The following is a 20,160-nucleotide window of genomic DNA, read 5'->3' as shown; positions in this document are numbered from 1 at the left end:
CAATCTCAACAATGTTCGTGATAAACCTTCTGTAGTAAGAGCATATGAAACCGGCCTGTGGGGCGGTAGGCGTTGGCTTTCACCCGAAATTCTTTACTTTAGACACACATAGAGTACTTTGCAAAGGAAACCTGCGACGGGAATTAACACTTAATTCCACACACGGCTCGGAAGCTAGAATGCTCCGAGCATACGCCAACAACCTGTAGGCCCCAAAATTGGCGCCCCTTTCGGTATTTCTTTATTCTTTGAGAGGGTAAATTACAAAGTAAGGTCCTGGGAATCCTTTATCTATATCCAACTAGATACCACTTGATTTGGCCAAATTTCGGCAGCATAATAGCCCCAAAACTTGCGTGAAACCAATTCCCCTGCTGGAATTCACTTCCATTGCCAAATTTCGGCAGCATAATAGCACCAAAACTTGTGCGAAACCAATTCCCCACTGGTTTTTGCCCTATTTTCAGCCCCAAACTGTCCCCTAACTGTCCTTTGCGAGTGGGGCACTATTCCCAATGGTTCTGGCGTCCGTATTGCTGAAAAACAGTCAGTTTACAGCGCATACACAACGTTGAAAACGCACGTCTACGGTGAGGTTATGACCCTCACCGGTGCCTGCTTTGGAGTAGCAGTTAGCTACCCGTGTTCTTGCTCAAGGAGGCTCTTGCCTCAGCACAAAAGCATGAACCCACAAAGTTGTACATCAGTCAAATGAAGAGCCCTCTTGTGGGGCATCACATAACTGCACGTAGGGGAGAGAGAGAGAGCAGTGTGTAGTGTGCAGGGCATCACTCCTAGCACCACACTGTACATGGGAGGGAAAGAAAGCACTCCATAGCTCTTAACCTGTGACAGGTTCTCAATGAAGTATCCCCCTAGCATAAATCAAGCGCCCCCTCTGCTGCCCTTGACCTGTAATGCATCTGTGAACAAATAGATGCAAAAGGAGAAGATTTCCATGGTTGCCAAAACCTGCGTATCGTTGAAAACGCAGAAAAATAGCCCTGTAAACACGCATCTGACGCCTTCCAATGCTGAAAATGAGCTTCTTTGTCCTAGGTAAAGTCATGGGAAGCTCAAAAATGGAGAGAAATGGCTGAAAATCACAGTTATCAGCCTCCAAAACTGCTCCAAAAAGTCAGTTACGAGTTTTGTTTTCCAAAACTTGGTAAATTGACCAAAAAGTGCCACTTGGCACTCATACATGCAATTTCTCCGCATTCGGCTTCCTGCTTATAAATCTCTCAACCGGTGCATCAGTTGACTTTGCAGCAAAGTAATAAAATGTTCCCTTGGTCATACCGAAGGTAATGACGCGAACAGATTTCATGGCCCAAAATAGCAGTTCCCTAAATTTTAGGAGATGCTTCCGTGGGGCTCCCATTGGTCATCTGACCATTTATGCTCATTGGGACCGCATCCAAAAGTGCAATGTAGCCCAACTGTTGGATACTTTGTCTTAGTGATCCCACCTTGACTTTATACCTTTATTGAGTTCACTTCCTAGTATCCACCAACTTGCTAAGTGCGACGGGGATACCTACATGATCTTGAACTGAGCCTAGACATCCTTTTACTTTACGAGTTCCAGTGCCGACCAACTTCCCGTCTGCGGGTGAACTACCATTCACATTGGCCATACATATGTCCGACCATTTGCAACTTCAAAAAGAGGGTCTTCAAAAGTAAACAAAAATCATTGGAAAGAAACCAACAACTAAGGTTAGCAATTGCCACGTCCTCGTGACATACCCCCCTCTTGAAATCGCAAACGTCCTCGATTGCATACCCTAAATACATGCCATAGATGATCTTGTGTGGTAAGCACCCTTTTATCATCGCATGTATCCGCAAGAAAGACTGCCAAAACATATGTACAGATGACTTAATGAGACCTTCATACTTTTGTCAAACTGTACACTGCTGTTGCACTAAATCCATGAGTACATTTGATGTGCTAGCTCTATCATTACCCCTCCTTTGCAGGCAGTGGATTGGGGCATACGTAGGCTGTAACCCAAAGGCTTCAAGGTAAAGCTGCAATACATTTGGTGACTCTGACAGTTCATGCTCTTCCATCTACTTTGCATCCATAGGTGGATAGTTCTTGAACTTCACCACATAGCATCTTGCAACCTGTCCCTTAACTTTTTACCTGTGCAAGAGGCTCTTCCCTTTGCAAACGAGCATAATTCCACAACATTGATGTACCACCCACGACCAAGTAGGCTCAAATTTCAAGATGATTTACCGATGCGTCAAAGAATCCAAGCAATCGCCTCAGAGAATCGGCAAGCAGCGTGTCACCTAGCAGACCCACGTCAGTCTCGCAAGAGATCTAGTGGCCAATCTACCGCCGTGAGACCTCTCCCTATCTCATCTTGGTTCATACTTGCAAACCCTAAAAATGCAGCAGAAAATCAACCCTAATTTGATCGCTTTTTAGCAGGGTGTACATGCGGCATTTCCTGTCTGTCCTGTGAAGAGGAACCCTCTTCCATAATGCCCTTCCCTTTGTCGGCCATAGTGTAATCCCGCGTTCCTATACTCTATGTCTTTACCCAAAACAACCGAGGCTCACTTCTTGAGGAAAAAGTGATTGATATCCCGGCAATGGAACCATGAAACCGGCCCGTGGGGCAGTAGGCGTTGGCTTTCACCCGAAATTCTTTACTTTAGACACACACAGAGTACTTTGCAAAGGAAACCTGCGACGGGAATTAACACTTAATCCCACACACGGCTCGGAAGCTAGAATGCTCCGAGCAGATGCCGACAACCTGTAGGCCCCAAAATTGGCGCCCCTTTCGGTATTTCTTTATTCTTTGAGAGGGTAAATTACAAAGTAAGGTTCTGGGAATCCTTTATCTATATCCAACTAGATACCACTTGATTTGGCCAAATTTCAGCAGTAGAATAGCCCCAAAACTTGCGCGAAACCAATTCCCCTGCTGGAACTCACAATAGGGACAGACTCCCCTCTAAGCTTTACATCAAGCATGTGAGTTTTGCCCCTATGCTGAAGTGTGTTCTTTTTGTTGAAGGCATCCAACACTTTATGTATACACAACATCCACGAGATTCCCAACAGCGCATCGCACCCTTCTAGTGGCATGATGTAAAATTCTTTTGTGCCCACATATGACCGAATATGCAGACACAACTTTCCAATGATAGGCGTCACACATTGAGTGCCCAGGACATGCCAACCCTGCCTCTGCTGTGTACCCCATCTCTTCAGCTTTGATGCCCAACTTGATGGCCAACTCCGCTGAGATAGAGTTTGCTTTAGTATGTGGATCAAAGAAGATAAGTGTTGTTTGGTCTCTGACTTTACCCCACGCTTTGCATAGCTCACTGGCATCTGAACTTGGCCTATCACCCACCATATCTGGCACTAAACCGGCTGTGGTTTGGGCCTTCTTGCCTTTCCTGTCTTCTTTGTCATCCAAATCGGCTGGTCTTCTTCTTTGTGGACAATTTGTAGCAAAGTGACCAGGTTGCTCGCATAGGAAACATTTGTTCGTAGCCATTAGAACTTTCTTTTCCTCGAACGACTTGCACACAGAAGGCTTCCTTTTCTATTTCTTAGCCCGTGCTCTAGAGGTTTCGGCTGAGTCCTTGACTTTGTTTACCTTTTTTGACCCCTGGGATGCTTCAGGAGTAACTTTCACAATGGGCTTCTTTGCTGAATTTTTCTTTTGCTAACCCCCTTTCAAGTTGCCCGGAAACCCATTGTCCTCTCCCTTCAACAAGGCAAGACCAGTGTTGGCAACTTCCATAAGCAGAGTGAGGGTAGCCACTTTGTTCTTTGTACAGTAATCTCGAAGCCCTTTAGGCAGCTCACAACAATACTTCTCAATCTCCGCTGTTAGTGGCACAAACATGTAGGAGGTTACTGAGAGTAACGCTTTACAAAACCTCCGATTGTACTCCTGTAGGCTCTTGCAAGTAGCTGCAGTGAGTTGGTGCCAATCCTTCATGACATCGGCTTCAAATTCATTTGACAGCCATGTAGATGAAAACATTCGCTTGAAGTATACCCATGTGGTCGATGCCTGTCCTTGCATCAACAGTGCTGTCCACCATCTAAGTGCATTGCCTTTCAAGAAAGTAGCAGCTTTCCTAACCATGGAGGCCTTTGTAAAATCCCCCTTGCATAAGCTGTATCAAACTGTTGGAGGAAAGTAAGAGCCTTTGCCTCATCCTCAAAGCCGCTGAAAGTATCAAACTTCACAGTTGCACCACCTTCTTTGTAGGCAATTGGCTTTTCCAGTGCTCCCAAATTGTCATAGGGAATTGTCTGCAACATGGGCACTGGAATAGGGATCATCGGCGCCCCTTGGCCATTGAAATTTTGCGTCACTCGTGCCATATGTATCTGTTGGTCGGAAAAACCAGCCATGCCAAAATTGCCCTGTGGCACCAAATTGGCCCGGATGGCACTGTGTGTGTGTGTGAGAGAGAGAGAGAGAGAGAGAGAGAGAGAGATTGAGAGATTTCATTTTTCTGTAGGTTACAATAGGCACGGCAGGCAAGGCGACTGAACTCATTACGCAACACGTTATCATGGTCAAAGAGGCTGAGAAGCTGGATAGGTACTGCACTATAGAACCATCTCGCTTCACATTCTATGCTAACAATGGTATTTTTCAAATATTACCCCCCCTTTTCTAACCCGGGTGTTCTCAGATTGCAACGCTTGCTGAATGATCTTGGAGAGAAAACTGCAATGGTGTTTGTAAATACCAAGAAATCAGCAGATGCTTTGGCAAGACAACTTGACAAGCTGGGATATCGTGTGACAACTCTTCATGGTGGAAAGACTCAGGATCAGAGAGAGGTGAGTTTGTTTTGTTTCCATCTCTTGCAGTCCGCCACACCGGGGGGGCCAAATTGACATAGGTTCATGTTGGTTATCAAACAGATAAGTTTAGAAGGCTTCCGCAACAAAAGGTTTAACTGTCTGGTGGCAACCGATGTTGCTGGGCGTGGTATTGACATTCCGGTAAGCTTTTTGTTGTAAACTGAAGAAAAGTTTTGTCTTTCAATCAAAAGCTATAGATAAAGTTTAGAAACAAGAAGTCGGTCATGTAGGTCTGAGGAGTTTGTGTGAATGTGTGTGGCATATTTGTTCCGAAGGATTATTAGGATAAAGTTTAGAAGACAAGAAGTTGGTCATGCAGGTCGAGGAGTTTGTGTGAATGTGTGTGTCTTATATGTTTTGAAGGATTATGAGGGTAAAAAGTTCCCAATGAGGGGAGCAGATAATAACCTATTGCAAGAGCTATACTCTCAGACAAGTTGCTTTGGTTTCTTTAGCAACTTTGGCCTGATATTACTCAAATTTTATTTAACTTTCTCGAGATGAAATGGCATGTGCTTCTTTTTAAAATGTTGGCTTGCTGTTACTGAGGACCTGGATGTTTGGTTTGTCTTCCCGAGTTTTTACCTCAGTATTGGACTTGCATAAAGTTTCAAAAAGATTACCTTCGTATTTGAAATCTATCTTGAAAGTTAAGGAAAAGACCTCTCTCTTAAACTCTCAGCTTGCTGAAAAAAGCCACAAAATAGTTGTACAAGGTAAAATACCATATATCTCAAATCACACAGCTCCTTTTGATTGTTATTGGAATCTCCGATATCAATGAATGGAATGGCTTGACTCTCCATTGTAGATTTTGTCATCTGGAATATAAGCTGCCTTTTGTTCCTCTTTATCTTGTAGGACTTCCATCTTTACTTGACCTTTTGCACATGCCACAAATCTCTTTTCTCGTCAATTTGTGAAGTTACTTCTTCCTATATATAGTCTTTCTGCGTTTCCAAAAATGGAACCACCTTATTTTGGTTGGTAAGAATTTCTTCCTTGTCCTCTTGGGTATTAATTTGTAGCTCCATTATCTGAAAATCTATTGCTTTGCATGATTTGAGCTACATGGTTTCTCTATGAACAGGCTTTCCCCCTTTCAGTATTCTCTAGATTCTCTCTCTCTCTCTCTCTCTCTCTCTCTCTCTCTCTCTCTCTCTCTCTCTCTCTCTCTCTCTCTCTCTCTGCCCGCGCGCGCTGCACCCCCCCTGCTCCCGCTGCTCTGCCCTGCTCCTGCTGCCCTGCCCCTGCTCTGCACCCGCGCGCGCTGCACCTCCCCACCCACTGCTCGCTCGCGCGCTCCCCGCCCCATGCCCATGCCCGCGCGCGCTGCACCCCCTGCCCCCCACCCACTGCTCACTGCCCCCCTTTCCTGCAGCCCTTGCGTAGAGAGAGAATGAGCACTCTTTCCCAGCGTAGAGAGAGAATTTGGTCCAAGAGCGTAGAGAGAGAGTGGTCCCTGAGCGTAGAGAGAGAAACATGCGTTTTTAGGCGTAGAGAGAGAAAGAGAGGCGTTTTTTAGGCGTAGAGAGAGAAAGAGACATTTTTTCAAGCGTAGAGAGAGAGAGAGAGAGAGAGAGAGAGAGAGAGAGAGAGAGAGAGAGAGAGGAAAAAAAACTGCGAGCGTAGAGAGAGAAAGAGCCTGCACGTGTAGAGAGAGAAGGAAAAAAAAAAGCTTTGCCTTTGTCCCCCCCCCCCCCCCCCCCCCCCCCCCCCCCCCCCCCCATCTTTCCCCTCACCCTCCCCCTCTCTTGTTGCGAACTCTCAATCATGAGAAAGCAAAATAGCAAGGATGACCCAGTGGAGGATGCCATTCAAAAGTGCAAAGAAGAATTGAGCGAGTCCATCAACCAGATTAACTGCCACCTCTTAGGTACAATTAACGAACTCGACGCAAGAGTGGCAATATAGGAAAGCACGATACAGACTCTCGAGGATCTCGTGAAGGCCCAAGATGAGGAAATCGCAATACTCAAGAAAGAGCTTGCAGAGGTGCGATCGCAGAATGCCCTCGAAGAAGGAGAGCTTCAACCCTCTGTCATCGAAGAGCTTAACACGATTAAGGAACAAGTGCGAGCCATCAAAGAAGTGGGGAGCAACAAAAAGAAATGACGTCCTCGTGGGTAGATATCATCACAAAGACCCAACAAAAAGCAGAAAAGGCCGAAAAATGGATCGAGGTTGTCAAGAAAGGGGAAGGCAAGGAAATAACCCCCACTCCCACGCCAACCATCATCAACTTGCCACTAGAAGAGGAGCAAAGGAGACGTGTACGGGCCTTACACGTAAGGGTATGTGGCCTCAGAGACCAAGACAATGTGGATAAAGAGGTGAAACAACTCATGACTCTGGTGGGAGTCAACGAGCAGATGCATACGAGGGCTTGGAGAGTGGGCACTAAGAAAAGTGGGAGCAACGGAGAAACCTCGACGGAAAGGGCACTCATTCTCCGCTTCCCCTCCATGGAAGCAAAGAAAGACTTCTTGAAGAAGAGACCGACTCTAAAGAAGACTGGCATCTTTCTTGGAGATGACCTCACCCTCTCGCAGGTTGCTCATATGCAAGAAGTAATGCCGGAAATAAGAGTAGCAAGGGAAAAGGGGAAGATCGCTTTTTACATGGATGGAAAGGTGGTGATATTGGAGCGACGCCCCGCATGACGGTGCGAGACCTATGGGACCACACTAAAGATGGCAACCTGGAATTGTAATGGGTCACTCTGTCTTGATGTAGGGGCCTTTGAGGATAGCTTCACGGGGACAGACATCATTTTCTACTCTGAGACGCATCAAGCACCGGGACAATCCATGCCACAGGTGAGTGGATATAGGTGGGAGACAGCCTGCAGACAGGAGACCAGATCGGAGCATCAAGGACGAGGCTCAGGGGGAGTGGTAGTTCTATTCAGGGAGGAACTGCAGCCAATGATATATATAGCACGCAAGGATGAACAGGCTAGGTACATGTGGGTGAGGCTCAGGGTAGAGATGGGCAGATACCTCTACATTGCTATTTGTTACTTTCCTCCTAGTACGTCAGTATATGCATCACCTAGAGGACAATCCCCCTTTGCTATTTTGGATAATGACATATGGGGGCTTTCCAAGGATGGTGACATTATCATACTAGGGGATTTCAATGCTAGGACTGCCCACCACCAGACAATATTTTATGATACTTCGAAGAGATGCTTAGGGAGCTGGACGTCACAAAGATGGGTCTATCCAGACTATCACAAGATGAGGAATACATTGAATATGGCAGATACTTGATAGATGGGAACCGCACACAGATTGGCCATTGTGAATGGTCTACAAAGATTTTCGGCAGCTGGAGGTTTTACTTGCTTTCCACACCGACAGGAGCCGGGACGGCCACTAGATGAACTCACTCAGATATTGACAGAGACGCTCCATGATGCAGCATCAGAGGCATACCCCCACAGCTAGCCAACACGGAGACGATCTGGGAACATGCCCCAAAACAGTTGGTATGATGAGGAGTGCAGAGAGACGAGGATCAAACTACAGAGGGAAGTGCTCACGGGTATTACCACACATAGACAGTCACGGATTATCTTTCGCCGCCTAGTGAGACGAAAAAAAGGGCCTATCTATCTCAACTAGAGCGGGATCTATATCAGCTATTTATAAGTTAGGACTCAGGCGAAGCATGGAGGCTATTCCACGAGCATTCACCACCGCCCGCGGTCACCTCCACTGAGACATGGGGGGAATATGCCACATCTCTCTACACAGCATTAGGGCAACCACCCCTGCCGGACCCACTAGAGACATGCCCAGAGACATGTTCTTTCTTTACTGCCGAGAGGGTAAGGAAAGCCATTGACAAGATGAAGACAAGGAGAGCACATGATCATGATGGTCTGGTAGCAGAGCACTTCATCCATGCCAGGGATATGCTTGCAGAGCTCTTGGGTATGATGTTTACTCGAGCCATGTATGAAGGCTTCCCGGAGACTTGGAGTATCTCTACGATTGTGCCTATTTTCAAGTCAAGAGATCCCATGATTCCTGCGAATTATCGCACCATCATGGTTGGCCACACATTAGCTAGGTTGTATGCATCCGTTCTTGAGCAAGAGCTGAGTAGATGGGCAGAGCGAGAGGGAATAAGAGCACCAGGGCAAGCAGGTTTCAGGAGAGGTTTCTCCACTTTTGACCAGATTCTGACACTCAGAGCTATTATTGAGGAGGGTAGACACCATGGCAAGAGAATGTGTTGTAGCTTTGTGGATTTCCGCAAAGCTTTTGACACAGTGCCGAGAGCCAGACTTATACGCAGACTACAGGACATGGGTGTGCCTACAGAGCTGATATGGGGTATTCTGGCTCTATACAGGACAGTGATAGGGCGGGTACGCACCACTGAGGGAATGTCTGACATGGTTCAGTCCACTATTGGAGTAAAGCAGGGATGCCCCCTATCCCCGACTCTTTTTGGGATGTATGTGGATGAGTTTTCAGACTATGTAGAGCGGCAGGGGGACAGGGGGTCTCAACTAGCAGGGACATGGATTCCGCTGTTACTATATGCTGATGATATTGTGTTGATTTCAAACTCCCCAGAGGGGATGCAACGTGATTTGGATGCTCTGCATACATTTGCTCGTGATAGTGGACTGTCGGTCAATCTGGGGAAAACCAAGGTTATGGTGTTCAACACCACACCGCAGTGGGTCAGGAGGTCGGCACCCACACTTATGTATGGCCAGGAGACTGTGGAGTACACAAATGCATATACCTATCTTGGGGTAGTATTCAGTGGATCGGTGTTTTCACTAAGAAGAGCATCAAAGACTAGACTGACGAGAGCATATGTAGCTTTGGGAGGACTGGAGAGGATGTGTTCGCAGGTTCAATTTTAGGAACCGCGAACAAAGCTTTGGCTTTTTGACACGCTAGTAACTCCAGATATGGAGTTCAGGTATAGGGACCGTCAGTAGACCACCATGGGAGATCTGGCAACACAGATGGATGGAGATGTATGGAGAGGCCTCTGGTCTCTATGATCGCTCGGATAATCCAGGCTAAGGCCTCAGTACCACATGAGATTATTCGAGCCGAGCTAGCCGCCCCCCCCCCCCCCCCCCCCCCCCCCCCCCCCCGCCTCGTGGTAGAGGCACTGACGAGATCAATTTCCTGTATGCATGGTGTATGGGATCTCCAGATCGAGACTGGCCGATTTCGAGGGGTGCCGGCAAGAGCCAGGATATGTCACTTATGTAACTTAAAGCGAGAGACAGAGCTGCACTACACATGTCACTGCCCGACATACTATGAGATACGCGGCCGCTTCCACTGCCTGTTCGGAGAAGGGTTCGGACCTTTTTCTAGAGTCATGAGATACAGGGATCATAATTGTCTCGGATTGTTCCTGCTAGAGCTGTGCAGACTTAGGGAGAGCTTGCTGAGGACATCAGGGGAAAGACAGTCTCAGAGACGAATCACAGAGTTCTTTACACCAGAGGGAGGAGGGCCAACAGAGGAGTCATTACAGCAGATCTCAGAGCCTAAACATACTAGAGGTACACTGCTTGACAGAGCCCCTGAACTTGGCAGATCCAGACGTCCACGACCTCGGGGGCTCTCCCATTAGCGACGAAGGTTGCAACAGAAGATACAGATCACTCTAGCTCGACATGCAAGATGCCCAACCAGAGTTCTGACCATGGAGGAGGTCGATGAGATCCGACAGCGACCGATGAGAGATTTCATGTGAACCCATGAGCGCCCCCCCCCCCCCCCCCCCCCCCCCTTATTTCCTTTCTCCTTAGTGTTTTAGTGTTAGTTCTTTGTTAACTTGGCAACTTTGTAATTTCCGTACTCAGACATGGTATCAGATTCACCAATTGTAACTTTTTGGTCTCATAGGTCATTTTGGCCTTTTGAAGACGTTAATATAACATTTCATTTCATTTCTCTGTGACATGAAGGGAAGTCACTAGGCTTCTATGACAGGATGTGTTTCAGGTGAATACCCAGAGGACATGGATACAACCTATACAGGAGCTAGGCACGAAGATGACTACCTACATGGGGCATTTTCTCCAACTCACAGAGAATGGTGTCATGGCCTACGTTGTGCTATTGAACAAATTCGGAATCATCATACCAGTTGGAGATGGAGACTGGCCGATTTCGAGGCATCTCAGCTGAGGTCAGGGTGCCAGCTGTGTCAGAGACAACTAGAGACAGAGCTCCACTACATATGCCACTATACAACATACTATGAGATACATGGGTGCTTTCATTGCCTCTTTAGAGAGGGTTTTGGGCCTCTATCTAGAGTAATGACATACCAGGATCAGAGATGTCTTGGACTATATCTACTGGAGATTCAACGGCATCAAGCATGGAGAGAGAGAGAGAGAGAGAGAGAGAGAGAGAGAGAGAGGCTAATAGACTGGGAGACACCCAGAGACAAATCAAAGTGTTCTTCCGTCCAGAGCTTTGAGTAGAGACAATAGGAGGGATACAGGGAATATCACCAGTAGAGGTATACTGAGTGATTGAGTAGTAGAGCTAGGGAGATGCAGGAAGAGTGGATGCTCCCATCGCCGGACACACACGCACACACACACGATTGCAAATGGGAAACAAAGGCAGAGAGCAGAGGACACTTGCCTGAGGAAAGTCCGGGAGCAGCGGCAATTCCAAAGCAAAGGCGTAACCGACTCGTCAGCCCCATGACATTGGACACAACGAGCGGAAGCAATACGTCGTGCATGCAACAAAGTACCAACCGGTAGAGAGCCTACCATGCATCTCCACAAGAAAACGTTTTCCTTAAGTGGCAAATGACTCCTCCAAATGCGAGAGTGTTTTTTGCCACCACAGTTGAGATCTGGAGAGCGACCACAAATCATTTCCATGAGCCACAATCCATGCATCAGACTGCAGCAAGGCATAAACAAACCCTGCGGATATACAGTCCATCCTAATATGTCTGACCGAGAGTCCGCAAACCGTGTAGGCACCGGAAAAACATTTGCAAGAAGCTGTTGAATTTGTTGCCATAAGTGTCGATAATGAGCTCCCAAGTCATAATGAATAGCAGCAAGCGAAAAAGAAAGAACTCATCCCTCATTATCCACCCACTTGATCAACCTAGCAGATCCCTTTTTGCCAAAAGAAAGTAAGCTTGTCGAGGAGAACATTGAACCAAAGTAAGAGAGAATGCTTCGCTCCGATGAATGCTCTCCAACCGAAGTGAATTTCCTGGAAGAGATTGACGACCGTGCCAAGATAAGTGCAAGGTGACAGCCTTCCAATCCGCAACAAGAGACAAAGTGAAGGGACATCTTGGAACATGTCCATCCAACTGCCCAGAAACGACATCCATAGGAAGGATGCCAATGACCAAAGGAATGTGTGACACTGCCTTCACACAAATGCGAAATCATGAGCGTCCATGGCTGTCACTGATCCACCAGTGTAGGTAGAAGCATTGCTTTGGGAGCCAAAACGTGCTGACACAAATCGAGAATATTAATCCCTCCCAATCGCTTAGGCGTGCATTGCTTATCCATAGATAGAAACCGTAATCCTTTCTTGTGGGAGGAAGTATGCCATAAATGTTCCAGCATACATGACATAAGAGACCCAAGGCACTGCTGAGGCCAGTATAAGAGTGGCAATAGAACTGCACATAGGCCATCATCATGCATTGAACAATACTAAGTCGCACATGCAATGGCCAAGTTGACAATTTCCAATTGCTAAGCTTTAAGTGGATTCTTTGTAACACCCATTCAAGTTTCTGTGTTACGAACACATTCCAACCGATCGGATATCCAAATGGCGTACTATAGTCTGAGGGGAAACAATCTCCTAGGGCCATAGAAGCCTATGCCAATCAAATTTCTTCAGAGCCATTGGCTTGGATTTACGAAAATTAACATGCAATCCAACTGCCAAGCCAAATAAATGCAGAGCATGCACGATCTGTTGCACATCCTCCTTAACGTTTTTTGGCATGAAAAGAGAGTCATCAGCATATGCTTGGCCAATAAATTGCTTTCCGGAAGGCAGAACAAGGCCATGCAGAATCGAGGAAGTGAGGGCCTTAAGATGTAACAACAAGGGGTGCGAAGCAATTGCTTAAAGCAAAGCACTAAGAGGACACCCTTGTTTGACCGAGCGCCCAAGATTCCAGGCGTCTGTGATAGAATCACTCAACAAACCTGCAGAAGTGCTCTGAGCATACATGAGAAAAATCAGGCTCAAAATTTTCGGCCCAAATCCCAGTCTTTGCATTGTTTCTGCGATATAATCCCATTAAACAGTATCAAAAGCTCTTTCAATATCAACTTGCATAACCAACACATCCTGCTGAGTGTATTTTGCATATCCATGCCTATAATGACATTCACCAAATTGTCAGTGATGTGCCGGCGAGGTATGAAACTATATTGGGATTGATGAAGTCCTTCATGCAGGTAATCCTTAACACGGTTGACTATCATTTTGGCCATCAATTTGTATATTACTGGCATAAGGGTGATAGGCCGCCAATGGGAAAATTGTTCACAAAAGACATGCTTTGGCAATAACTTGAGCAACCTCTCCTTCCAAGAAAGGGGTACATCTTGCTTTTCCCAAGCCATATTCATCATTACCAATAAAGGTTCCTTAAGGTATTCCCAAAAGGACAGGAAGAACTCAACAGTAAGCCCGTCCCAACCAGGAGATTTCCATCTCCCTACGTCTCTTAGACTTGCATGCAACTCTACCTCAGTGAACGTAACCTCCAAATCTTGTGCTTGGTGTACAGAGATAACAGGAGCAACATCTGACAAGAAAAGATTACGTGTTGGTCTAGCTTCATGGGTAAGAGAGGCCGGAGCTTCAAAGGTCTTTCCATAGTGCTCAACCAAAGCCTTTGCCAACTGTCGGGATGAAGATGTCCACTCTCCAGAGGAAAGCTTAACTCTTTTAATGTCCTGAGAGCGACGAGAATGATGCAAGTGCTTGAAAACTGTTTGGAAGCACATCCTTTATCAACAAAAGCATGTTGCCTTGCACGCGTCTGCCATTTGGCCAATTTATCGCTCATCATTATGCCGTATAGAAGTACGGGCTAAAACCAATGCATAAGTTCAGTTTCCGGAAGCGTAGAGGAATTATCCATATGCATCAATCTTTGACAAGTGTCTCTTGCCTGCTGTGCATCATCACGCATTTGAGACATATAATACTTGCCATAATTGCTAACAACACTCTGGATCCTCATCACAAAGCGGAACCACGCAGCATCCATATCTATGTACATATGGGAGAGCAAAGGCGGGATTATGTCCACAATCATAGCACGGAAACCTTCATGCTTTAGATATGCATTATTGACATGTAAAAGTCCTCTTTTAGGCAAAGAAGCAATCTCGGTATACAGACCAAAGCGTAAAGCCAAACATATAGGAGCATGATCCGAAAGGCATAAAGTGTAGTCGACCCTCATATCACATACAAAAGTATTAGATTGCTGTCTGTGAAAAAGATATTAGCGGTCAAGGCTAGCTTGATAAGAGGATCGAACATTATGCTGGAAGGTAAATCCTGAATCCCGATTATGCAAAAGTGGCCACAGATCCAATGCATCACAGGAACGCACCATATGGTCCCAAGCCTGACATTCCATACGCAACATGTGTGACTGACCCGTTGTATTATCGGCAACAGCTGGTGCATTATTAAAGTCTCCACAGAGAAATGCATCTGAACGCCAATTGTACATGGAAATATCTCTCTATAATATGGCACGATCATTAGAAGTTGTAAAAGCATAAACCCCTCCTAATTCGAAGACTTCCCCATTAACAATACATTGAATCACCATCCATCTTCCGTTTGGGTCATTATAAGCAATAGTTGGTTGTAATTCATGCCGAACTAGCATAAGCACTCCCGAGTAATTTGCATTGCTTGCATAGGCAATCCAATATCCCACAAAATAAGAAGTCTGACCAGCAAACTGATGCTGATTATGCTCTTGAAGCACTACCACATCCACTTTACATGTATGTACATAGTGCCAGGTTGTAACAAACTTGGACACCCCAAGTCAAGATTCTACCGCGACACAGCAGAGATTCACTCTAAAATAGCTCACAAAAGATGACACGGCCCGGTGTAGTTCCGTGCCCAAAGGTATCGGCCCCAAAGACTGGCGGCCCTTTCGGTATTTCTTTTTAGATTAATTTGTGTTCAAAGTACAAGAGAGTAGACATGCGCTCACTCTCAGACTCTGCGTCCAGATGCTCTGACTAATGAGTGCCCAACCAACTTATTTATTCTTACAAAGGATGCCCAAAAGGAGAGCCTCAAAATCTCCTTTTGGTGGAAGTGCCTATCTTTATGGTGGTTCAGTTTTTTGTATGTAGTTGCAGAGTCAACTTTTGGTGGAAGTGCCTATCTTTCACAGGCTATTGCCATCCTCTCTCCACTTAGCTTGCTAGGGCACTTTTTATTCTCTTTAGGAGAGGTTTTTGACCCTGGCTTTCAGTTTTCTGCAGTTTGCGATGTGGCTAGTTGTATCCAGATTGTCTGTAACAGACCTGAACACCCCAAGTCAAGATTTTGTCGCGACACAGCAGAGATTCAATTCAAAACACTTCACCAAATATAGAGTCGACACGGCTCGACGTAGTTCCATGCCTAGAGAGATAGGCCACAAAGACTTGCGCCCCTTTCGGTATTTCTTTTATATTAATCTTTATGAGAAAAGTACAATTGCCACGGGTGCTCGCTCTCAGACTCTGCGTCGAGATGCTCTGTAGAGTGAGCCCCTTGGGTCACTCATAAAGGGTTACAAGGGATGCTAAAAGCCGAGCCCCAAAAGCATCAAACTCAAAAACAACTTCTCCCAAAAGCTAGCGCTACCAAAAGCAACCGGTGGTAACCGCGGAATTCTGTACAGTCAGGCCACGTCAACAACCAACGCGTTTTCTGGCAGTCCGTACAGCCAACGCGTTTTTTGAGCGTCCGTACAACAATCAACGTGATTTGCGGCCGTCCGCACAACAGCCACGTCAACATGCTCTTCGCTTATTTTTAATGGCACCTAGGCCCCTCGGCAAAGGTCCATAAGTTGGACATGCCACGTCATCAGTTTGTGACATACCCCCCTCATGAAAGAATTGTAATCGCCTTGATTGCGCCTACAAAACAAACAAAGGATCTTAGTAGACACTGATTGTTAGTACCGACGCACTAGACATGACACATCTAGCACTTGTACAAAAATGACAGTCACATCACAAGGCATCACATGACAAATCACAGAGAAAAATTCATTCCAAATCTCAGACCATGACTGCCAGCAACGCATTTAGTCATCGCATCTAGATCGAGTCTGGACCTCACTGATGCTCGATTAACTAATCCTTATTGCGATCATGTCTATAGAGATTTATGAGACCAAAATGTTGCAGTCATTTCGTCTTTCAGTTCTTGCACTCAAACAAGTCAAGTGAGAGTACAAATCAAGCATATTCAATTTTGGGAATTCCGTTTCATAAAGTCATACAACAGAATACTAGTCAGCCCATTAGTATCCTTGAAACCCAAAGGGGACATGAGTGACTCTATTCAAAATCGAGGTAATTTGTTGACAAAGGAGCGGAGTGACTCCCCTCTTGTGCAAACTCGCAGGACCAGATTTACCCTTGCTGACTTCGGGGTTCTATTGGAGTAGACTATGCTAAAGCGAATGCTTGAAGGTAAAGGTCCAAAATGTGAGGAGTATTTGCTAGATCCTCCTCCTCCATCCACTTCGCATCCAATGCCGGATAGTTCTTGAATTTAACCAAGAACCGCCGAATCGCTTTACCTTTCATCTTTCTTTCCTTGTGTGCCAAAATCTATTCAGGAATGAGTATCTCCTCGCTTTCTTCCACCTCGGGTTGCTCATCAGGCTCCCCATCAATTGGCACATCACCTTTAAAAGGTTTCAAGAGACTCACATGGAATGAATTGTGAATCTTCCAAGTATCGGGCAGCTTGAGTCGAAAGGAGACATCATTTATCTTTTCTTTTATTTGGAAAGGGCCATAATACCTCATGCTAAGCTTTGGAAAAAGCCGCTCCTTTCCTTTTCGTTTCCTTAGGCGTGCCTTCTCAAAACGTAAGAGCACCCAATCGTCTTCCTTGAATTTCAAATCTCGTCGATGTTGATCCGTTGCCTTCTTTTGTCGTTCTTGAGATTTTTGTAAAGCCTCCCTGACCTTGGCAAAAGCAGTGTCCAAGTCCCTCGTGTCTTTAGTGCCGAGAAAGGGTGGAACTTTCGGAGCACCTTCAATCATCTCAAATGTCGCATCCAGAACACCCGATTTGCAATCTCAGATTGCCCATCTGTCTACGGGTGGGATGATGACTTGAACTGCAACTGTGTGCCAATGTTCTCCCAAATAGCCCTCCAAAACAAACTCGTGAATTGGGGATCTCTGTCGGAGACTATTGTCTCACGCATGCCATGGGATCGAAAAATTTGTGCAATGAACAGTCTCGCTAAATGATCCGACTTGACCGTTTTCTTCACTGGAATGAAGTGAGCTTGCTTCCTAAATGTGTTATAGGCAGTCCAAATGCCATCGGGGCCTCTCTGTGTCTTTGGGAGATCAAAGATGAAATCAATTGCAATACTTTTCTAGGGGTGGGTGGGAATGGGTAAAGGCTGTAGTAATCCTGTGGCTTATGCCTGTCAAACTTGACCTTCTAGCATACTAAACAATTGCGAACAAAGTCGTCCACATCCTTCTTGAGTCTCGGCCAAAAGAAATAACGCTCCACACCTTTCAAGGTGGTGTCGATGCTGCGGTGACCCATAAAAGGTGGACTTTTTTTTCTCAACGGCTATCGATTTCTTCATCAAGTAGCCATTCCGTATGGAATATCCCGATACTACCTCCTCATTCAGTATTCGAGTGAATACATCGGAAAAATTAGGATCGGTGGCGTATTGATCAACCATATCCTCGCAGCTTCTATGATGAATCGCGGAAATAGCCAAGAATAGGGGCTTCCTAGACGATGCATCTGCCACCAAGATTTTTTGTCCGTGAACATGGACAAATCAGGAAGTGAAACTGTGACAAGATGTTAGTCCACTGCATCTGCATTTCCGAAAGCTGCTTCTGTGACAAGAAGTAGCGTAAACTCTGATGATCAATAAAGACCTTGAAATCGGCTCGTAATGTTGCCATTGAGTAAGAGCATGGATCACTGCCAATAGCTCTTTCTCATAAATTTGTGCTGTCAATTTTGCTCTTGAAACAATCTGCTTTCATAAGCAATCACATGGCCTTCTTGGATTAAGACCGTTTCAAGACTACGACCACAAGCATCACAATAAACTTCGAATGGCTTTTGCAAGTCTGGCAAAGCCAACACTAGTCCTGTAGTCAGTTTTTTCCTTAAGTGGCTGAAAGGCAGTAACCTCTGTCGGTCCCACAAGAAGGGACTTCTCTGTGAGTCAAAATGTGCAAAGGAGAAGGTTCCTGTGCAAACTTCCGAATGAACCGCGTGAAGTAAGAACACAAGCCAAAGAAGCTTCTAACTTCATGAACATTCTTCAAATCTGGCCAATCAAGGATAGTCTGAATCTTGAATCTTGGCCGGGTCCATTTGTACTCCTGTTGCTGAGACGATGTGTCCCAGAAAGTGTATCTCCGGCAAGAAAAACTCGCTCTTTTTGGCATTGGTAACTAATCTGTGATCACGCAATGCCTGAACTCCTGTACCATATGGTGTCGATGTTTTGCTTCATCCTTGGAGAAAACTATAATATCATCAAAGAAAGTGCCGAGAAAAGATCAATGCTCTCGGAAAATCCTATCCATCATTCGGTTGAAATTGGCTGGAGCATTGGTAAGTCTGAAAGGCATCACCAAAAATTCGTATAAACTGAAGCTTGTCCGAAAAAGGATATCTTATAGCCATCTCCCGAAGGGATTCTGATATAATGATATCCGCTTTTCAAATCAATCCTGGTGAAACAAGAGAATACCTGAAGTCGGTCAAGAATGTCATCGATCCTTGGAATCGGAAACCTGTTCTTGATAGTGATTTTATTGAGAGCTCTATAATCAATGTATATTTTCCAAGATCCGTCTTTCTTTAATACCAACAAAACCGGGGATCAGTAGGATGAAATACTCTGCTGGATAAGACCCTTTTCAAGGTCTTTCACTTGGTTCATGATTTCTTCATGCTGGGCTCGGCGGGCTAACACAAAGGTGGCCGTTTCGGTGGTGTGCTTTAGGAATCAGAACAATAGTATGATCCCCAGGACGAGATGGGGGGAACTCGCCTAGTAGGCCTTCAGAGAAACAATCAGCATGTGTGTGGAGAAAATCTTGGCGTTCTTTGTCAAGTTCAGACATGTTTGTTTGATGTTCATCATTTAACTCTTTCAAATAGATCGAGTAAACAAAAAAGATTGGATTTCATTAATTTTGAAATGGCCAGAGCCGATACAATAGGGACGGACTCGCCCTTCAATTTTACATATAGTACAACTTTTTTTGCCCTTTTCATTTGTCAAAGTCGCTTTCTTGGCCCGATAGTCGACCATGACGTTGTTCTTATGGTACCAAGGGACTCCTAGGAGGACGTCACACCCTTCCCAAGGCATGATTTAAAAGTCCTCGTATCCTAAATACCCTTGACAATGCAAACGAAGTTTTCCAATGACAAGCGTAATGGCTACATTCCGTCCGACCGTCGCTAGAATTGCCTCTGCCGGTGGCTCCATTTTGTCAGGCGTAATCTCGAGCCGCGCCGTGCCCCCAATTTAGGTGAAATGAAGTTGGCATTGGCTCCTCCATTGAAAAGGATAAGGGCTTCTTGATCTTTCACTTTGCCCCAAGCTCCGCAAAGTTCTGTACTTTCATATATCTGGCTTGGGTCGATTCCCATCCAATCCGGTACTAGTCCTGCTTTCATCATGCCTTTTCCGCCACGGTCCTCTACTGCTCTAGAACTCTCTGGCCTGTCTTCACTCTGTCCTTGTTGTGTCTTTTTGGGGCACTATGCGGAGATGTGCCCTTGTTCCGTGCAACCAAAACACTTCCCCTCTTTAAGATAGCTAGCCCTTTCTCTAAGAGTCAGTCAGGGTCTTGTATCTTTCTTTTCCTGGGGACTCTTTTTCTTTCTATTTTCATCGTTCGAAGTGTGTCTGGTCCTTTGAGTCAAGATTTCATCAGTGGGTAAGTCAAATTCCCCGAATGTATCGAGGACCCCCGTTTTGCATGACCCATTAATTCTTGAATA

The 20,160-nt window shown here is 45.7% G+C and overlaps 1 protein-coding gene across 1 annotated transcript in view; it reads left to right on the top strand.

The window, feature by feature from the left end:
• Positions 1–20,160, top strand: part of LOC147420912 (P-loop containing nucleoside triphosphate hydrolases superfamily protein) — a 114,297-nt gene that overhangs the window by 61,737 nt on the left and 32,400 nt on the right. The window contains exons 19-21 of the mRNA XM_086504067.1: positions 4,516–4,598; positions 4,693–4,843; positions 4,928–5,008. Coding sequence (XP_086360193.1) covers positions 4,516–4,598; positions 4,693–4,843; positions 4,928–5,008 — 315 coding nt within the window. The remainder of the gene's footprint in view (positions 1–4,515; positions 4,599–4,692; positions 4,844–4,927; positions 5,009–20,160) is intronic.

This window comes from Adiantum capillus-veneris, chromosome 28, assembly GCF_014529385.1.
Source record: "Adiantum capillus-veneris isolate H3 chromosome 28, ASM1452938v2, whole genome shotgun sequence".
In the NCBI taxonomy this organism is placed as follows: domain Eukaryota; kingdom Viridiplantae; phylum Streptophyta; class Polypodiopsida; order Polypodiales; family Pteridaceae; genus Adiantum; species Adiantum capillus-veneris.
This window is presented reverse-complemented; position numbering and strand designations above follow the sequence as displayed.